Here is a 15,552-nt window from a genome sequence, read left to right on the forward strand (position 1 = left end):
TCGTGTGGGGTGTGGTACCTGGGAGCGGGGTACAGGGGGGCGGCCTGGTGCGGGATGCGATGGTCTGGGTGCGGGGTGCGGTGCCTGGGTGCAGGATGTGCGGCACTGTGCGGGATGTGACTGAGGGGTATCGGGTGCTGAGCCTAGGTGCGGAGTAAGAGGTCGGGCGCGGGGTGCAGGATGGGATGTCTGGGTGTCCGGCTTGGGCGCGGGGTGCGAGGCCCGGTGCGGGACGCAGTGCGTGGGTGCGGGGCGCGGAATGCGGTGCCCGGGTGCGGGATGGGGCGCGGGGTGCAGATACAGGGCGCGGGCTGTGGGGCCTGGTGCGGCGGAACGCGATGTCTGGGTGCAAGGTTCGGTGCCTGGGTGCGGGGTGCGGGATGCCGTGCGGGATGCGACGTCTGAGTGCGAGGCTGGGGCTTGGGCACGGGGCGCGGGGCCTAATGCGGGATACGATATCTGAGTGTGGGGTGCGGTGCCTGCGCGCCGGGTGCAGTGCATGGGTGCGGGGCGCGGGGCGCCGGGTTGGGTGCTGGGTGCGGGATGTGATGTCTGGGTGGGGTTGCGGTGCGTGGGTGCGGGCCGTGGGTGCAGGGTGCGGGGCGCGGGACGGGATGCGATGTCTGAGTGTGGGGTGCGGTGCCTTGGTGCGGGGTGCAGTGCGTGGGTGTGGGGCGCGGGGTCAGGCGCGGGGTGCGGAATGCGATGTCTGTGTGCTGGGCGAGGGGCGCAGGGCCGGGCACCGTGTGCAGGATTCGATGTCTGGGTGCGGGGTGCGGTGTCAGTGCGGAATACAGTGCGTGGATGCGGAGCGTGGGTGCAGGGTGCGGGGCGCGGGGCGGGATGCGATACCTTGGTGCGGGGCGTGGGGTCGGGCGCGGGATGCGATGTCTGGGTGGGGTTGCGGTGCCTGGGTGCGGGATGCAGAGCGTGGGTGCGGGGCGCGGGGTGCGACGCCCGCGTGCAGGTCGGGGGCGGGGGCGCGGGCGCGGGGCTCGGGGCTGGGTGCGGGGGTGCGGGCGCGGCGCGGCGCGGCGCGGCGAGGCGCGGCCCGGCCGCCAGGGGCCGCTGCGGGGCGGCCTTTGTGGCTCGCGGGCGGCGGCGGCGGCGGCGGCGGCGGCGGCGGCGGCGGGGGCGGGCAGGCGGGCGGGCGGGCGGGGGCGCGCCGGCCGCTCCAGCTGCGAGTCCGCCCGCCGCCCTCGGCCGCGCCGCCGCCATGGCCCGCCTGACCGAGAGCGAGGCGCGCCGGCAGCAGCGGCCCTCGCCGGTGGGCCCCGAGCCCCCCGGGCCGCAGCCGGACGGCGCCAAGGACCTGGACGCTATCAAGCTCTTCGTGGGCCAGATCCCCCGCAACCTGGACGAGAAGGACCTGAAGCCGCTCTTCGAGCAGTTCGGGCGCATCTACGAGCTCACGGTGCTCAAGGACCCCTACACGGGCCTGCACAAAGGTGGGCGCCCCCCGGGCCGCCGCTGACACCGCCGCGCGCCCCCTCCCCGCCGCCGCCGCCGCCGCCCCCGCGCCTCCGCCCACCTTCCGGCGCGGCACCCGCGCGCCTCGCGCTCGCCCCGCTCCCTCCCTCCCGCGGCCGGCGCTCCCCGCTCGGCCCCTCCGCGCTCCGGCTCCCCCACCCACCCCTGCATCCTCCGTGGTCCCCCTGCCCTCTCCGCGCTCCGGCTCCCCCGCCCCGCCGCCGGCGCTCCGTCTCTCCTCTCTCCCCAGCCCTCCCGGCCCCGCTCTCTGCCTCTCTCCTCTCCCTCTCCCTCTCCCCTGCCTCTCTCCCTCCCCGCTGTCCATCTCTCTCCCCTCTTCCTTCCTCTCCCCGGCTCCTTCTGTCTCCCTCTCCCCCTCTCCCCCTTTCTTCTCTCCATCCCTCCATCTCTCCATCCCCATCTCTTCACCACTCTCCATTTTTCCATCTCCCTCTCCCCCTCTCCATCCCTCTCTCCATTTTCCCTCCCACCCTCTCTCTCCCTCTCTCCAATCTTCCCCGCCTCCCATCCTCTCCCCCTTCTCCCTCCCGTTCCCCCCAGATCCCCCCTCTTCCCGCCGCCCTCCCCCACTCTTCCCTGCCTGTTTTCTTTTATTTTTGGGGGGGCTGTCCAGCTGCCCGGAGGCCGCCCCCCAGCCCCGTCGTCGTCGTCGTCATCGTCGTCGTCGTCGTCGTCGTCGTCGGGGAAGTTTTGCTTTGGTCATTTTCACAAAGCCAGGCCGGGGGCAGGTCCGGGCCGGCCAGCCAGCCCCGCGCGGCAGCGCGGAGCTCCGATGTTCTCGACCCCGGGCTGATCGGTAACTACAAAGAAAGCACGGCTGGCTGGGTGACTGGGTGGGGGGTGCAGGCAGCTGAGCCCAGCGGGGGGGGGGGTGCGAAGGGGGTGCTGAGGCGATAGGGCGAGGGGGCCGCTCCCCCCTCCCCAGGCCTGCAGCAGTCCCCCCTCTCTCCGCCCAAGTTCAAGCTGGCCAGAGGCGGCCAGAGCGCGCCGAGGTCAGAACAGGCAGGGACCTCCGGTGTCCATCTGGGAGAGCTGAATTTGGGGATGGACAGACAGGGCGCCAGGTGAACGGGGGTTGGGGGGGCTTGGCAGGGGGAGGCAGGCGGGCTGGGAGGCCTGACCGTGTCCCCCACGCCTGATTTTTCTCCTATGGTGTGCTGGAGAGGGTGTTCATGGTAGGAGCCCGGTGGCTCCCTGTGGGCTGGGGTGGGTGGGTGGAGAACGCGTTCTGCTGGGTACCCCCAGGCCGGTGACCTACTTCAGACCCCACCTGTCCCTCCTCCTCCTCTCTGGGGTGGCAGGGATCCCAAAGCACACGCATGCATGCATGCATGTGTGGGGGGGGTTTGGGAAGGAAGGGAGGAAGAAGGAGGGGGAAGGAGCAAAGGAAGGAGGGAAGGAAGGAGGTGGTGGAGGAAGAAGGGAATGAATGAGTGAAGAAAGGAGGGAGGGAATGAAGGAAGAAAGGCAGGAGGGAGGGAGGGAGGGAGGGAAGGAAGGAAGGAAGGAAGGAAGGAAGGAATCCAGGAGGGAAGGAAATGATGTGGCGAATGAGTGAAAGGGAGAATGAAGGGAATAAAGGAAGGGAGGGCTGAAAGGGATGAGTGAGTGAAGAAGGGAATGGATGAATGAGTGACTGCGTGGAGGGGGGAAGCCCCCCACCCCCAGCCCTGAGGGGGAGAAATCCCCACCCCCTCTGCACTGACACCCAACCACTGCTCAGAAAGGGGTGGGAGGCCTAGAATATTCCTCCCTGCGGCTGAGGGGTCCCCTGGTCCCCAGAGAGAGTTCAGGGGTCTGCAGCTCTGGGGAAGCCCTTTCCGCAGAGCCCCCCCCCCCCAGCAGGCCTGAGAGCTGCGTTTTTGAGAAAGACGCTGATTGGAGTGGGGAGGGTCTGTCTGTCCATGACCCCCCCCCGAACACCACGGGGAGAGGAAGGTGAGCTATGATTTAGGAAGTGCCTTTCCCCCCTTTCTTATGGCTGAACCCCCATGGGATCCCCCTTCCCAGGCTCCGCATCCCTGGCCCCAGCAAACTGTGCCTCAGTTTCTCTGCTGGTGGCAGAACAGGAGGCCTGGAATGTGGCTGGAGAATGTTAGGGTGGGGGGAGTCTGTCCTCGTTTCTGATCTTGCTTGGGCAAGTGGGATTTTGGAAGTGGGGTGATGTTGTACCCCCTTTCTAGGTTTGTCTGTACTGGGGTGCAGGGCCTAGAGGGGGGCAAGGCTGGGGGCTTTCTTTCCAGCCACCCTCAAACATTCTTGGGTCGGGGGTAATGGTCCTGGGGCCAGGGTGAGAGCACAGCGGGGAGGGCGTTTGTCTTGCACGTGGCTGACCCAGATTCGATCCCCAGCATTTCCTAGGGTCCCCCAAGCCCCCCCAGGAGTGATCCTTGAACACAGACAGGTGTGATCCCCAAAATAAACAGACACAAAAATCTCCCCAAGCCCCTCCTGGCTTTTGGGGGAGGCCCTGGGGAGTGAGCCAGGGATGTCGCTGAGACTGCCACGGGGTGTAGCATTGTGGCTTCAGCCAGGAGAAGTGGGGGTGCATGAGAAGTTGGGGTTCCTTGGGTGTGAGATGGGGTGTCCTGGCCCAGACCCTTGAGCCCTTTTGGTTTCTCTGTCAGGGTGCAGGGTGAGGAGCATGACCCCTCCCTGGCCTTCAGGGCCCCAGATGTGGGTCCCCAGGACTGGGGGTGCACCCCACCCCATACTCCAGGCCTGTGGGAGCCTCACCCCAGGGCCCCTCCTAAACCTCACACCGCACAAAGAAGGGAAACCGAGGCCAGGTCAGATTCTAGTGCCCGCCCCAGCCTGACGGCATGGCTTAGCAGAAATGCCCAGCGATGGCCACGGTCACAGTCACGGTCCTGCGCAGGGATGGCCACCCCCAGAAAATGGACGCAGGAGGGGGCCATGACCTTTGACAGAGCAGGGTGCCATGGGGGGCCCTCCACTGTGGGCCAGAGGAGGGGTCGTGGCTGCACCCCTGCTTTGGAGAATGGGGGGGGTGGTCAGGTGACTTCAGGTCCACTTTGCTTTGTTCTAAAAGAGATATGGGGACTGGAGGGTAGGGGAGGGAGGGAGGGAACGGAAGAGGGGACAGGAAGCCTCCCCACTCAGCACCACATTGACTCACATACACACATGGACATTCAGACACGCAGGCGCATTCACACATTCACGTATCGTGAACACTAGTATACACATGCGTGCGTAAGTGTATGTTATGCACATACATTCACATTCACACACGTATGCACACACGTACTTAAAATATACACACATGCACCCATGCACCCATTCACATGGGTGTATATTCAGACACACACAGTACACACATTCACATCCACCTGCATACATGTAGCGCATGCCATACACATGTACACAGAATGCACACACGTACATGTCATGTGCACACATACATGTGTACATACACCCATACTTGTGCGTACACATAATATCCACACATACAGTGCACACACATGCATACACACAATGTAAGCATATATCCACACAAAACACAGATGTGTGCGTACACACGTACACACAACACACGTGTGCACGTTTGTTCACACACCTACACACACACAGACCTGCCTCTGGTAAGGGCGCTCGCAGGAATGCCTCCTTCCTCCCAGGACAGGCACCCCTCAAGAAGAAAGGGGTCCCTCCAGCCTGGGTGCCAGACAGAAAGTGGGGGGCTGAGGTGGGGGCACCCTCCTGTCTGCCTCACCCATGCCCACATGTGCCCTGTAATGACAGTAGCCCGGGAGGGAGAGGGTAGGGCGGGGCTGTGGGCGGGGCCAATTTGGACCAGGGTATGTTGTGGGCGGGGCCTGCTGTCTCCATGGCAGCGCCAGCATCTCTGCTGGGCAGCGGGAGGGGCGGAGCCTAAGACCAGGCTATGCCCTGCCACACTCTTGCTCTGCCTTGGTTTCCCCTATGCCACCTTTCTCCCTGAGGCCGTGATAACACCCCCTCCCCCGCCCCCGCCTCAAATATGCCTTGGAGCTGGGGTTCCTGGAGGCGTGCAGTAGCTGGCTGTCCTGTGGGGTTAGGGGCCTTGGGTTCTCATGCCACGGGCCCTGGAGCTAGCTTTTATTGAGCCTCTGCTGTGTACCCAACCCTCATACAAAGTTGGGTGGGCAAAACAGCTACACATCACTCCTAAACTCCTTCTGTCTGCCCCCCCCCCTTCCCAGCCTGGTATGTGAGACATAGGGAAGAATGAGTGAGAAATGAAACCTGGTTGTCAGGGTGTGGATGGTGGACATGCGTGAGGAATCTAGGAGGACTGCCAGAAGGAGGCAGCCTTGGCTGGTCGCAGGAGAGACTCAGATAGACCCATCTGATTTTTCTACCAATTTCCAGCCCTGTGGTCTGGAGCAAGAGTCTGGGTACCTCCGGTTTCCCTTGTGATCAGGAGATCGGCCAGGTTCCAGCTCCAGCTCTGGTTGGGGAGGGTACAAAGCGCGTGGGGGTGGGTAGCTGGGTGGGAGGTCCCGGCAGAGGGCACAGCAAGTGGCTTCTGTGGGAAAGGAGCTGTAGAACTTTGGGTTTTTTGTTTGTTGGTTTCGGGGCCACAGCCACAATGCTCAGGGCCGAGTGCTGGCTCTCTGCTCAGGGATCACTCCTGGCAGTGCTTGGGGTACCTTATGGGGTGCCCGGGATCGAGCCTGGGTTGGCTGTGTGCAAGGCAAATGCCCTCCCTGCTGCCCAAGACCCCAGCACTTAGTAGGACCACACCTGTCCATGCTGCTCACAGTTGCCCAAAAGCCTTCTGGGGTGTCATGTCTTAGAGTCCTGTGATCTCTTAGAGACGTCTTAGAGTCCTGTGATGGGGCAAGGTTGTCTAGAGCCACAGTGATCAGGGCTGGGTCAGTGGGAGGGATGCAGGGCTGAGGACCTGGGTAGGGAACCGAGGACTCTACTGGGGAACCACAAGAAAGTCATTTGAGCTGGGGTTTTGAAGGATGAGTAGGAGCTTGTAGAGAAAGCAGTTGACGTATTTGTTCCCAGAGACATTTCCTGGGTCCTGGACCCTTCGATGGGTATGAACCGTGGAAAAGGCCAGGGGGCGTCTGGAAGTGTGAGGAAGGGATAGAGGCATAATTAGGTTACAATTAGGAGCTGGGCAGGACCTCCAGTGGGACCTGTGTGGCTCAGGAGCTGCCAGCCTTGTCTGGGGCATGCCCACGTCCCAGATGGCTAAAACAGAAACTTCTGCGCAGGGTGAGATTCTCTCCCCCCGCCCCCAGGGCAGGACAGGAAGGCTGCACAGTGCATGGCCAGGTGCTGCGGGCAGAATTCTCAGAGAATTCAGCTGCCTCAGCCCCAGGTCAGATGGTGAGAGCAGGGCTGGGGACACGCGTCGCAGCAGCTGCACTCCCTTGCAGGGGGACTTGACTTTTGTGGGTTTGCCGTGGAGCCATCTCTTGTGGGCGCTCCGGGGCATAGGCGGGGCCGGGGATGGAACCTGGGCTTCCCACGTGGGAAGCCCGTGCACCAGCCCTTTGAATACAGCCCAGCCCACTTTGGAGAGGAATATAGGAAGCAGAGAAAGAGATGAGGTGGTGGCCGTCATCTCACCTGGATGCCATCCAGGGACACTGGCTCTGCCTGGAAGGATGGATGGATGGGTGGGTGGATGGATGGGTGGATAGATGGATGGATGGATGGTTGGATGGATGGATGGATGGATGGATGGAAGGATGAATGGGTAGATGGATGGGTGGATGGGTGGGTGGATGATTGGGTGGGTGGATGGGTGGATGGATGGAAGGATGAATGGGTAGATGGATGGGTGGGTGGGTAGATGGATGGATGGATGATTGGGTAGGTGGGTGGATGGGTAGGTGGGTGGGTGGATGGATGGATGGGTGGGTGGGTGGGTGGGTGGACGGAATGATGGGTGGGTGGGTGGATGGATGGGTGGGTGGATGGGTGGGTGGATGGATGGATGGGTAGATAAATGGATGGGTGGATGGATGGGTGAGTGGATGAGTGGATGGGTGGACAAATGGGTTGATGGATGGATAGATGAATGGGTGAGTGGGTGGATCGGTGGGTGGGTGGATAAATGGATGGGTGGATGGATGGATGGGTGAGTGAGTGGATTGGTGGGTGGATGAGTAGATGGATTGAAGGGTGGATAGATAGATAGGTGTATGGACAGGTGGATGGGTGGTGGATGGAAGGAAGGAAGGATGAGTGGTAGGTGGTTTACGAGTGGAGGAAGCCAAGGTGGAAGGTGGTTGGGTGGCAAGATAAATGGATGCCTGGGAGGGCCGACAGATAAATAGGTAGATAGCTGGCTGGGGGCGTGGTTGAGTGAGCAGGTAGAGGGCGGCTGGAGGAAGGAAGAAGGCGGTGAAGCGGGTGCTCCCGACATCTGCCTGCATCCTCCTCACGAGCGGTCGGGAAGGGTCCCTAGGCTCGGGGCCTGACAGCTGTGGCTCCCGGTCCTGGCTCTGCCCTTCATTTCTGTGTGTTTTTGGTCCCGCTGCTCTGCTACTAGCCTAGAATCATGGCAGGGCCCTTAAAGTAGGTCGGACACTTGGGTGTTGGCCTAGCTGCTTGGAGGGAGACCCTCACTCAGGGCCCCCACTGTGGTGCACCCATATGGGGTGCCAGGATTGAACTAGGTCAGCCACATGCAAGGCAAATGCTCTACCCGTTGGGCTACTACTACATTCCGCAGAAGAGGGTCGTTCTGGCCCGCATCTGGCAGGGGGGTGTTGGTGGGGTACATGGTGCCAGGGACTGAAAATGAACCCATACCCATTGAGCTAGTGCCCCACCACCAGACACCCCCTTTCATGAAAAGGACCCAGGTTGTCTTAGAGCCCAGTTCACACAGCAGACCCCCTGCCTCCCACCCCCTCTTCTTGTTGGAGGTACAACATCTGGCAGTGTTCAGAGCTTGCTTCTGGCTCTGCTCAGGGGTCACCCTGGGTTTGTAGTCTACATTCTGGGGTCCCTTTGCAGTTCGCGGGTTTGCTGCCTGCCAGCGAAATGCCTCACCCTGTGCTACCTTCTCTGCACCTCCATCCCATCCTGACTCTTTTGTTTTTTTGGGGGGAGACACACTGGTGGTGCTCAGGACTGACTCCTGGTTCTGCACTCAGGAATTACTCCTGGCGGTGCATGGGGGACCCCATCGAGCCTGGGTCAGCTGTGTGCAAGGCAAGCAACCCCCTGCTGCCCCAGCCGCCCTCCACCCTGACTCTTCACTCAAATGCAGCCATGACTCTTCCCACAGTCATGGTCTGAGGGGCTGGAGCCATCGTCCAGTGAGTAGGTTGCTTGCTGTGCATGCAGCTGACCCAGGTTCGATCCCCTGCACCCTCCAAGAGCCTCTGATCCTTGAGCGCAGAGCCAGGAGTCAGCTGTGATCACAGCCGAGCATGGCCCCCAAACAAAAACACCAAAGTCAGAGTCTGAGGTCCTGGGGGATAGGAGTGGAACAGGTAAATCAGGGGGGTGGGGGATCCAGCCACTCTCCCTTAAGGGGAGCCCAGAGTGTCTGCCCTGACTGGTGACCCAGAAAAGGCAACCAGCTGCTCTTCATTCTGACCCCTGAATGATAGAAAAAAGCTGGAGCCTGGGAGACGCATTTCAGCACCACGGACAGGGGCTGGCCAGCTGCAAATCTCCCCACATGGCTGTGTCTGGACTCAGAGATTCCTTGGGGCCGTCATTTCTGTCATTTCTCCCGGAGCCACACACTCCTGCCCTGTAGACAGAGCCCCAGAGATAGCGAGGGTCCCTGGAGGGAGGGCTTGGCTCCTGCAGCCTCAGGAACTACTCCCGGCTCAGTGCTCTGAGGCTGCTTTGGCGACGCTTGAGCTGGGTTCACCTGCTGGACAAGCATGCCTGGCACCCCTTTAAGCCCTCCCCAGCCCTTGAAGTCCCAATTATTTTCTTTTTTGGGTCACACCCGGTGATGCATAGGGGTTACTCCTGGATCATGCACTCAGGAATTCCTCCTGGCGGTGCTTGGGGGACCCTATGCTGGGTTCGATTTGATGCTGGGAATCGAACCTGGGTTGGCCGTGTACAAGGCAAACACCCTCCCCCGCTCTGCTATTGCTCCAGCTCCAGCCCCATTTTTTTGGTCTCACCTTGCAGTGCTCTGGGGTGACTCTTGGCTCTGCACTCAGGAGTTAGTCCTGGAGATGCTTGGGGAGGGACCCGATGGGATCAAACCCGGGTTGGCCGCGTGCAAGACAGACATCCTCCCCACTGTGCCGTTGCTCCAGCCCTGCAGACTCGTTTCCTCCCTGCCACATCTAATTTCCCTCAGGCCCATTTTCCCAGCTTTGCTTCTTGCTCCGAAGACCTCCACGAATTATATTCAGGAAACACAGTAGCACCAGCAACAGTGAAGGGGACTGGCCAACTGTGGGGAAAATCCATTTGCACCCTGTGTAGCCTCCGATGGCGAGGCACATGCAGAGCCCAAAGGAGTCGGGGGCCAGAGGAAGAACGAGCTGGTTGTCTGGGCGCAGGCTTTGCACACAGCCCAACGGGTCCATCCCTGGCAGTGTTTGCTTTCTTTTAGTTTTTAATTTTTATTTATATATTTTTTTTGCTTTTTGGGTCACACCCAGCGACGCATAGGGGTTACTCCTGACTCTGCACTCAAGAATTACTCCTGCTGGGCTCGGGGGACCCTATGGAATGCTGGGAATTGAACCCGAGATTGGCCGTGTGCAAGGCAAACACCCTACCACTGTGTAATCGCTCCAACCCCTAGTTTCTTGAGCATTGCAGGGAGTGATCTGGAGCATGGAGCTGGGGGCAGCCCCCAAGTGACACCAGGTGTTGTTCCCCCCACCCCGCCAAAGGGAAAGCAACTCCAGAACTCACATAGATCCTCAGCTTGGCGGAAGCCATTAGGAATGCATACAAACACCTTCGAGAGAAGGGCCAGAGCCATAGGACAGCGGGGAGAGCGCTTACCTTGCGTGCACATGACCCGGGTTCAATCCCTGGCATCCCACAGGGTCCCGCATGCAGAAGTAATTTCTTAGCATTGCCGGTGTGACCAAAAAAACAAAAAGACCCAAAACACCTCACTAAAGGTGGGTCTGGAGACAGCACAACAGGGAGGGAGTTTGCCTTGCATGTGGCTGACCCAGGTTTGGCTCCTGTACCCCATAGGGTCCCCCAAGTCCTGCTAGGAGTGATCCCTGAGCAGAGAGCCAGGAGTCAGCCCTGAGAACTTCCAGGCATGGCCCCTTACCCCGGTGAAACCCTCCACAGAGGCGCAGGAGAGACAGAGAGGACAGCTTGGCTGGATGCAGGCCTTACTCGCCACTGACCCGGGTTCCGTCCCTGGTACCCCATAAGGTCCCCTGAGCACCCCCAGGAGTGATCTGTCAGCAAAGAGCCAGGAATCACCTCTGCACACCACGAGGTGTGACCCCAAATAAACAAAAAGCCCAAGAAGACCTCAATGGAAGGGCCGGGGAGATACAGAGGCCAGGGCTACTGGCCTTGCATGCTGCTGCCCCCTGTCCACCCCAGGTATGCCAGGAGTGACCCCTGAGCACCACTAAGTATGGCCCCAGAAAGATAAAAGTTGGGAGGGACTCTCAGACCCCATTAATATATGTACGTGTGTGGGGAGGTACATGTGTGTTACCTAAGAATGGTCTGGCCACCCTGGGGTCTCATAAGTGTTGGGGGCTCCCAGGGGTGCCTCAGCCTCAGGGATATTGGCCCAGTGACATCGACCTCAGGGATATCGGCCTCAGGGATATCAGCCCCAGCACATGTCCTACCCCGAGGAGAGGGGCTGTGACCTCTCAGGAAAGAGACTTGGAGACACTCAATTGAAACTGAACTTGCTCCTTAGAAACAGCGAGTCTGAGGGGCTGGAACAATAGTGCAGTGGGGAGGGTGTTCACCTTGCACACGGCCGACCCAGGTTCAACCCCCAGCATCCCATAGGGTCTCCTGAGCCCTGCCAGGAGTGATTCCCTGGGCACCGCCGGATGTGCTCAGCCTCCCAAATTTAATAACAAAAAGAATAACAAGTGAGTCTGGTACAGGAGAGGTTGGATATGGTCTGGGCACAGGCCTCAGCCAGCGCCTGATGCTGGGTCCATCCTCAGGATCTTGAGCATCTCTGGGTGCATCCCTAGAGGCCTCCAAGCACCGTCGGGACCACTCCTGCCACGATGCATCATAAAGCCACAGGAGCCATTGCCCAGTGGAGAGACGGTGGTGGGACCAGGGACATCTCACAAGGATGCAGCTCGGGTGTCACTAGGGTGGCCTGGGATGGGACCTCAATGCTGTGTGGGGGGAGGGGGAGACCCCCTGTCACCCTTAGGGCTGCGACTCAGTGGTGAAGCACAGGCCAGGCATGCGAACCATGCGGGACCCTCCCTCACACTTCCGGGCCACATCAATTATTTATTCTTTTTTTTTTTTTTTTTTGCTTATTGGGTCACACCCGGAGATGCACAGGGGTCACTCCTGGCTCATGCACTCAGGAATTACTCCTGGTGGTGCTCAGGGGACCACATGGGATGCTGGGAATCGAACCCCGGTCGGCTGCATGCAAGGCAAACGCCCTACCCGCTGTGCTATCGCTCCAGCCCAGCCCCCCCCACATCAATGATTTAAGCATGAAACTTCCTCCATAATCCTCGTGGCATCAGGAACTGGAACCTTCTCCCCTTCCCCCAAGGGGTTCTGTCCCAGCAGACAACAGCCCTTCCCTTCTGGCCCCCATCTTCCTGCGGGGGCTCCTTGGGGGGTCTCTGGCTCACGTCCTTTGTCAGGTCGTCCCACGGAGTAGCGGGATACGGTGTCATCCCCTCTTTGCCTGAGAACGGTCCCGAGTACCCACAGAGGGGCCCGCCTGCCCCTCTGGGCCACCAGAACTGTGTTCAGCTGACCCGTGAGCCCCTCTCTGACCCTGTCTCTCCCCTCAGGTTGTGCCTTTCTTACCTACTGTGCCCGGGACTCCGCCATCAAAGCTCAGACCGCCCTGCATGAACAGAAGACCTTGCCCGGGGTGAGTCCTGGGTGCCAGCTCAGGCATGGGGGGCTTGAGGGTTTGTCCTTCGGCCGCGGGGAGGCCGGAGCCCTTCCTGGATGCATGTGCATCTAGACAGAGAAAGGACAGAAATGATCGACAGCGTGAGCAGTGATTGAGCGCCTGATAGGTACAGGTGTGAGCACTGGTTGAAGTGGGAGCAACTATTGGACACTTGCTCTGTGCCAGAGTAAGCAATGATTGAGTGCTTGCCGTATGCCACAGTGCACCTTGAGTACCTGCTGTGTGCCGGCGTGAGCAACGATTGAGCACCTGCTGTGTGCCAGAGTGAGGAGCAATTGAGTGCCTGCTGCATGCCAGAATGAGCAATGATTGAGTGCCTGCAGTATGCCAGCATGCGTGATGATTGAGCACCTTCTGTATGCCAGCGTGAGTAATGGTGGAGCGCCTCTGTGAGCGTTGATTGAGTGTCTGCTGTATGCCAGCACAAGCAATGATTAAGCACCTTCTGTGTGCTAGCATGAGCACTGACTGCCTGTCCATACCCCACCTTAAGCCACACACCAGAGAGGTAGTGTGTGTGGTTGTGCAGACAGTTTGCTGTACAAGGGTGTCTGGCCTTTAGTGTGCAAGTGTCGTGGGGCTGAGACTCACAGTGGGAGGAGGCATTAGCAGGCAGAGGGCAGGTAGCTGGTGCAAATGGCCTGGGGCAGGACCATGCTTGGTGTGGGGGAGGAAACCGAGTAGGAGGGGTGAGTGGGTAGGGGACAGAGCAGGACTGGGGGTTCTTGAGGAGGAGTCCGGTTGCTTCTCAGCACGGAAAGGAAGTTGTTCCTAGGCGGACTCTCTCTGGCACTGCTGGGGGTCACCAGGCGACCTCGCAGTGCCGGGGATGGAGCTTGGGATGGGACCCACAGTTCCCGTCCTGGAAGACCTAGAGGGTCACGTGGTAGGTTTGGTTTTATTTTTGGTTTTTTGCTTTTCAGGTCATATGGTGATGCTCAGGAATTACTCCTGGTAGTCTCAGGGGGCCATATAGGTTGTTGGGAATCGAACCTGGGTCAACCGGGTGCAAGGCAAACGTCCTCCCTGCTGTGCCATCGCTCCAGCCCCTGGTTTCATTTTTGGAGTCACACCTGGCAGTGCTACTCCTGGCTCTGTGCTCAGGGATCACGCCTGGCAGGGCTTAGGGGATCCTATGGGCTGCTGAGGATCTAACCTGAGTGGGCCGCGTGCAAGGCCAGTGTCCTCCCTGCTGTCCTGTCAGTCCAGCCCCAAGATGGTGACCTTTGTTTTGGGGCCATGATGTCCTCGAGAGCTACTCATGACTTGGTGCTCAGGATAGCATGCGTTGCTGGGGCTTGAACCCAGGCTCTCGTAGAAGCAAGACAAGTGCTCTAGCACGGAGCTGCTTCCTGGCCCACCCTGCTCTCGAGGTCTTTGCTCTGGGCTGGATGGATAGGACAGGGGTTGAGCCCTGCACATACCGGCCACCGTCCAGTCCCCGAGCACTGTCCATGTGGCCTGAGTGATGCCCAGCGCCTTTGGGCCTGGGCAGTGCCAACTCTTGGGCCTCATGTTAATCACCGGCCCAGTTGGCCGGAAGTGGCCCGAAGTTCCCTGAGCACCTCTTGAGAGGCTCCCCAAGACAGTTTTGGGGTCAGCCTCAGTCTCCTTTTGAAGAGTCTGGAGGCCCCTGCCCTGAAGGAAGATGCGACAGAAACCAAAGTGTGTTCATTGCTCAGTAGCAACTTGCTGTGTGACAGTCAGTCAGTGACTAAACCTCTCTGATCGCCATCACTGGAAGTGCAGAATGGGGCTTGGTATGTGTGTTTGGGCGGGGGGGGGGGGGGCCGGGCAGGGGGCGGAGTCTGTTAGAGGTGGTCGTGAAGGTCTTCGGGGAAATCGGCTTTTGAGAAAAGATGGGAACCGCAAGTAGGAAAGGCCCCCAGAAGGGGGCTCTGCACTTGGCGAGGTGAAGAACAGCACCAGATTTGCTCATTGGCCTTTGTCGTCAGATGGCACATGGGCACCGCTGCTTGCCAGGAGCTGGGGGCCTGGCCCAGGGGGACGGGTGGGCTTCGATGCTGGTGCTAGGATCAGCCCCTCCCTCCTCACACTCGGCGCCATGACTTGTGGCCTCAGTCCCTGGTGGAGACACTGGCACGTCTCTTCTAAGAGGTCTGATCCCTTGGCGGCATCAGGCAATGCCTCAAGCAGTACCCGACTGCCCCCCGCACTCCTTTGCCCCATTTTCTGAGGGATTACTAAGGTCCACAGTCAACCTCTTATCCATCTGTCCACCGTTCCACAAACCTATCCATCCATCTATCCACCCACCCACCCACCCATCCAGCTCTCTGTCCATCCATCTACCCATCCACCGATCCACCCAACCATCCATCCTTCCATCCATCCCTCCATCCCCCTACCCACCCACGCATCCCTACATCCATCCCTCCACCCACCCATCCACCCATCCATCCCTCTGTCCATCTCTCCATCCATCCCTCCATTCCTCCACCCATCCCTCCACCCATCCATTCCTCCATCCACCCACCTGTCCTTTCATCTACCCATCCATCCCTCCATCCATCTACCCATTCATTGATCCACCCAACCATCCATCCCTCAACCCATCCCTCCATCCCTCCACCCACCCATCCTTCCACGCATCCACCCATCCCTCCACCTATCTATTCACCCATCCATCCCTCCATCCATCCCTCCATGCCTCCACCCATCCCTCCACCCACCCATCCCTCCACCTACCCATCCCTCCATCCATCCCTCCACCCATTTATCCCTCCATCCACCCACCCATCCATCCACCCAAAAACAAAAAATTTTTTTAAATAAATTTGTTTAAAAACTGTGAGTGTTCTGGCTCAGAACTCAGGGCTTCACTTCCAGCAGTGCTTGGGGGATAGTCCCGGGCAGGCACTGGACACCGCAGCCCCCACACATGCGAGGCAAGTCTCTACTCCGAGCCCTGCCCTGCCCCAGGAAAGGTGCCTGGTAGGTGGGAGTGCTGGGGTGAGGAG

General features: G+C 60.0%; 1 protein-coding gene across 11 annotated transcripts in view; it reads left to right on the plus strand.

Annotated features, from left to right (window-relative positions):
• Positions 1 to 1,154: 1,154 nt before the first annotated feature.
• Positions 1,155 to 15,552, plus strand: part of CELF5 (CUGBP Elav-like family member 5) — a 38,891-nt gene continuing 24,493 nt past the window's right edge. For 9 of the 11 annotated variants that reach the window (XM_056112895.1, XM_056112897.1, XM_056112899.1 and 6 more), the window contains exons 1-2: positions 1,155 to 1,448; positions 12,444 to 12,526. In XM_056112895.1, the coding sequence (XP_055968870.1) occupies positions 1,217 to 1,448; positions 12,444 to 12,526 (315 nt within the window). In that variant the 5' untranslated portion in view covers positions 1,155 to 1,216. Of the gene's footprint in view, positions 1,449 to 2,240; positions 2,288 to 12,443; positions 12,527 to 15,552 lie in introns of those variants that run through there. The other 2 variants (XM_056112908.1, XM_056112909.1) reach the window with 2 other exon arrangements.

The sequence above is a fragment of the Sorex fumeus genome, unplaced genomic scaffold (genome assembly GCF_029834395.1).
Source record: "Sorex fumeus unplaced genomic scaffold, SorFum_2.1 ptg000019l, whole genome shotgun sequence".
Lineage (NCBI taxonomy): Eukaryota > Metazoa > Chordata > Mammalia > Eulipotyphla > Soricidae > Sorex > Sorex fumeus.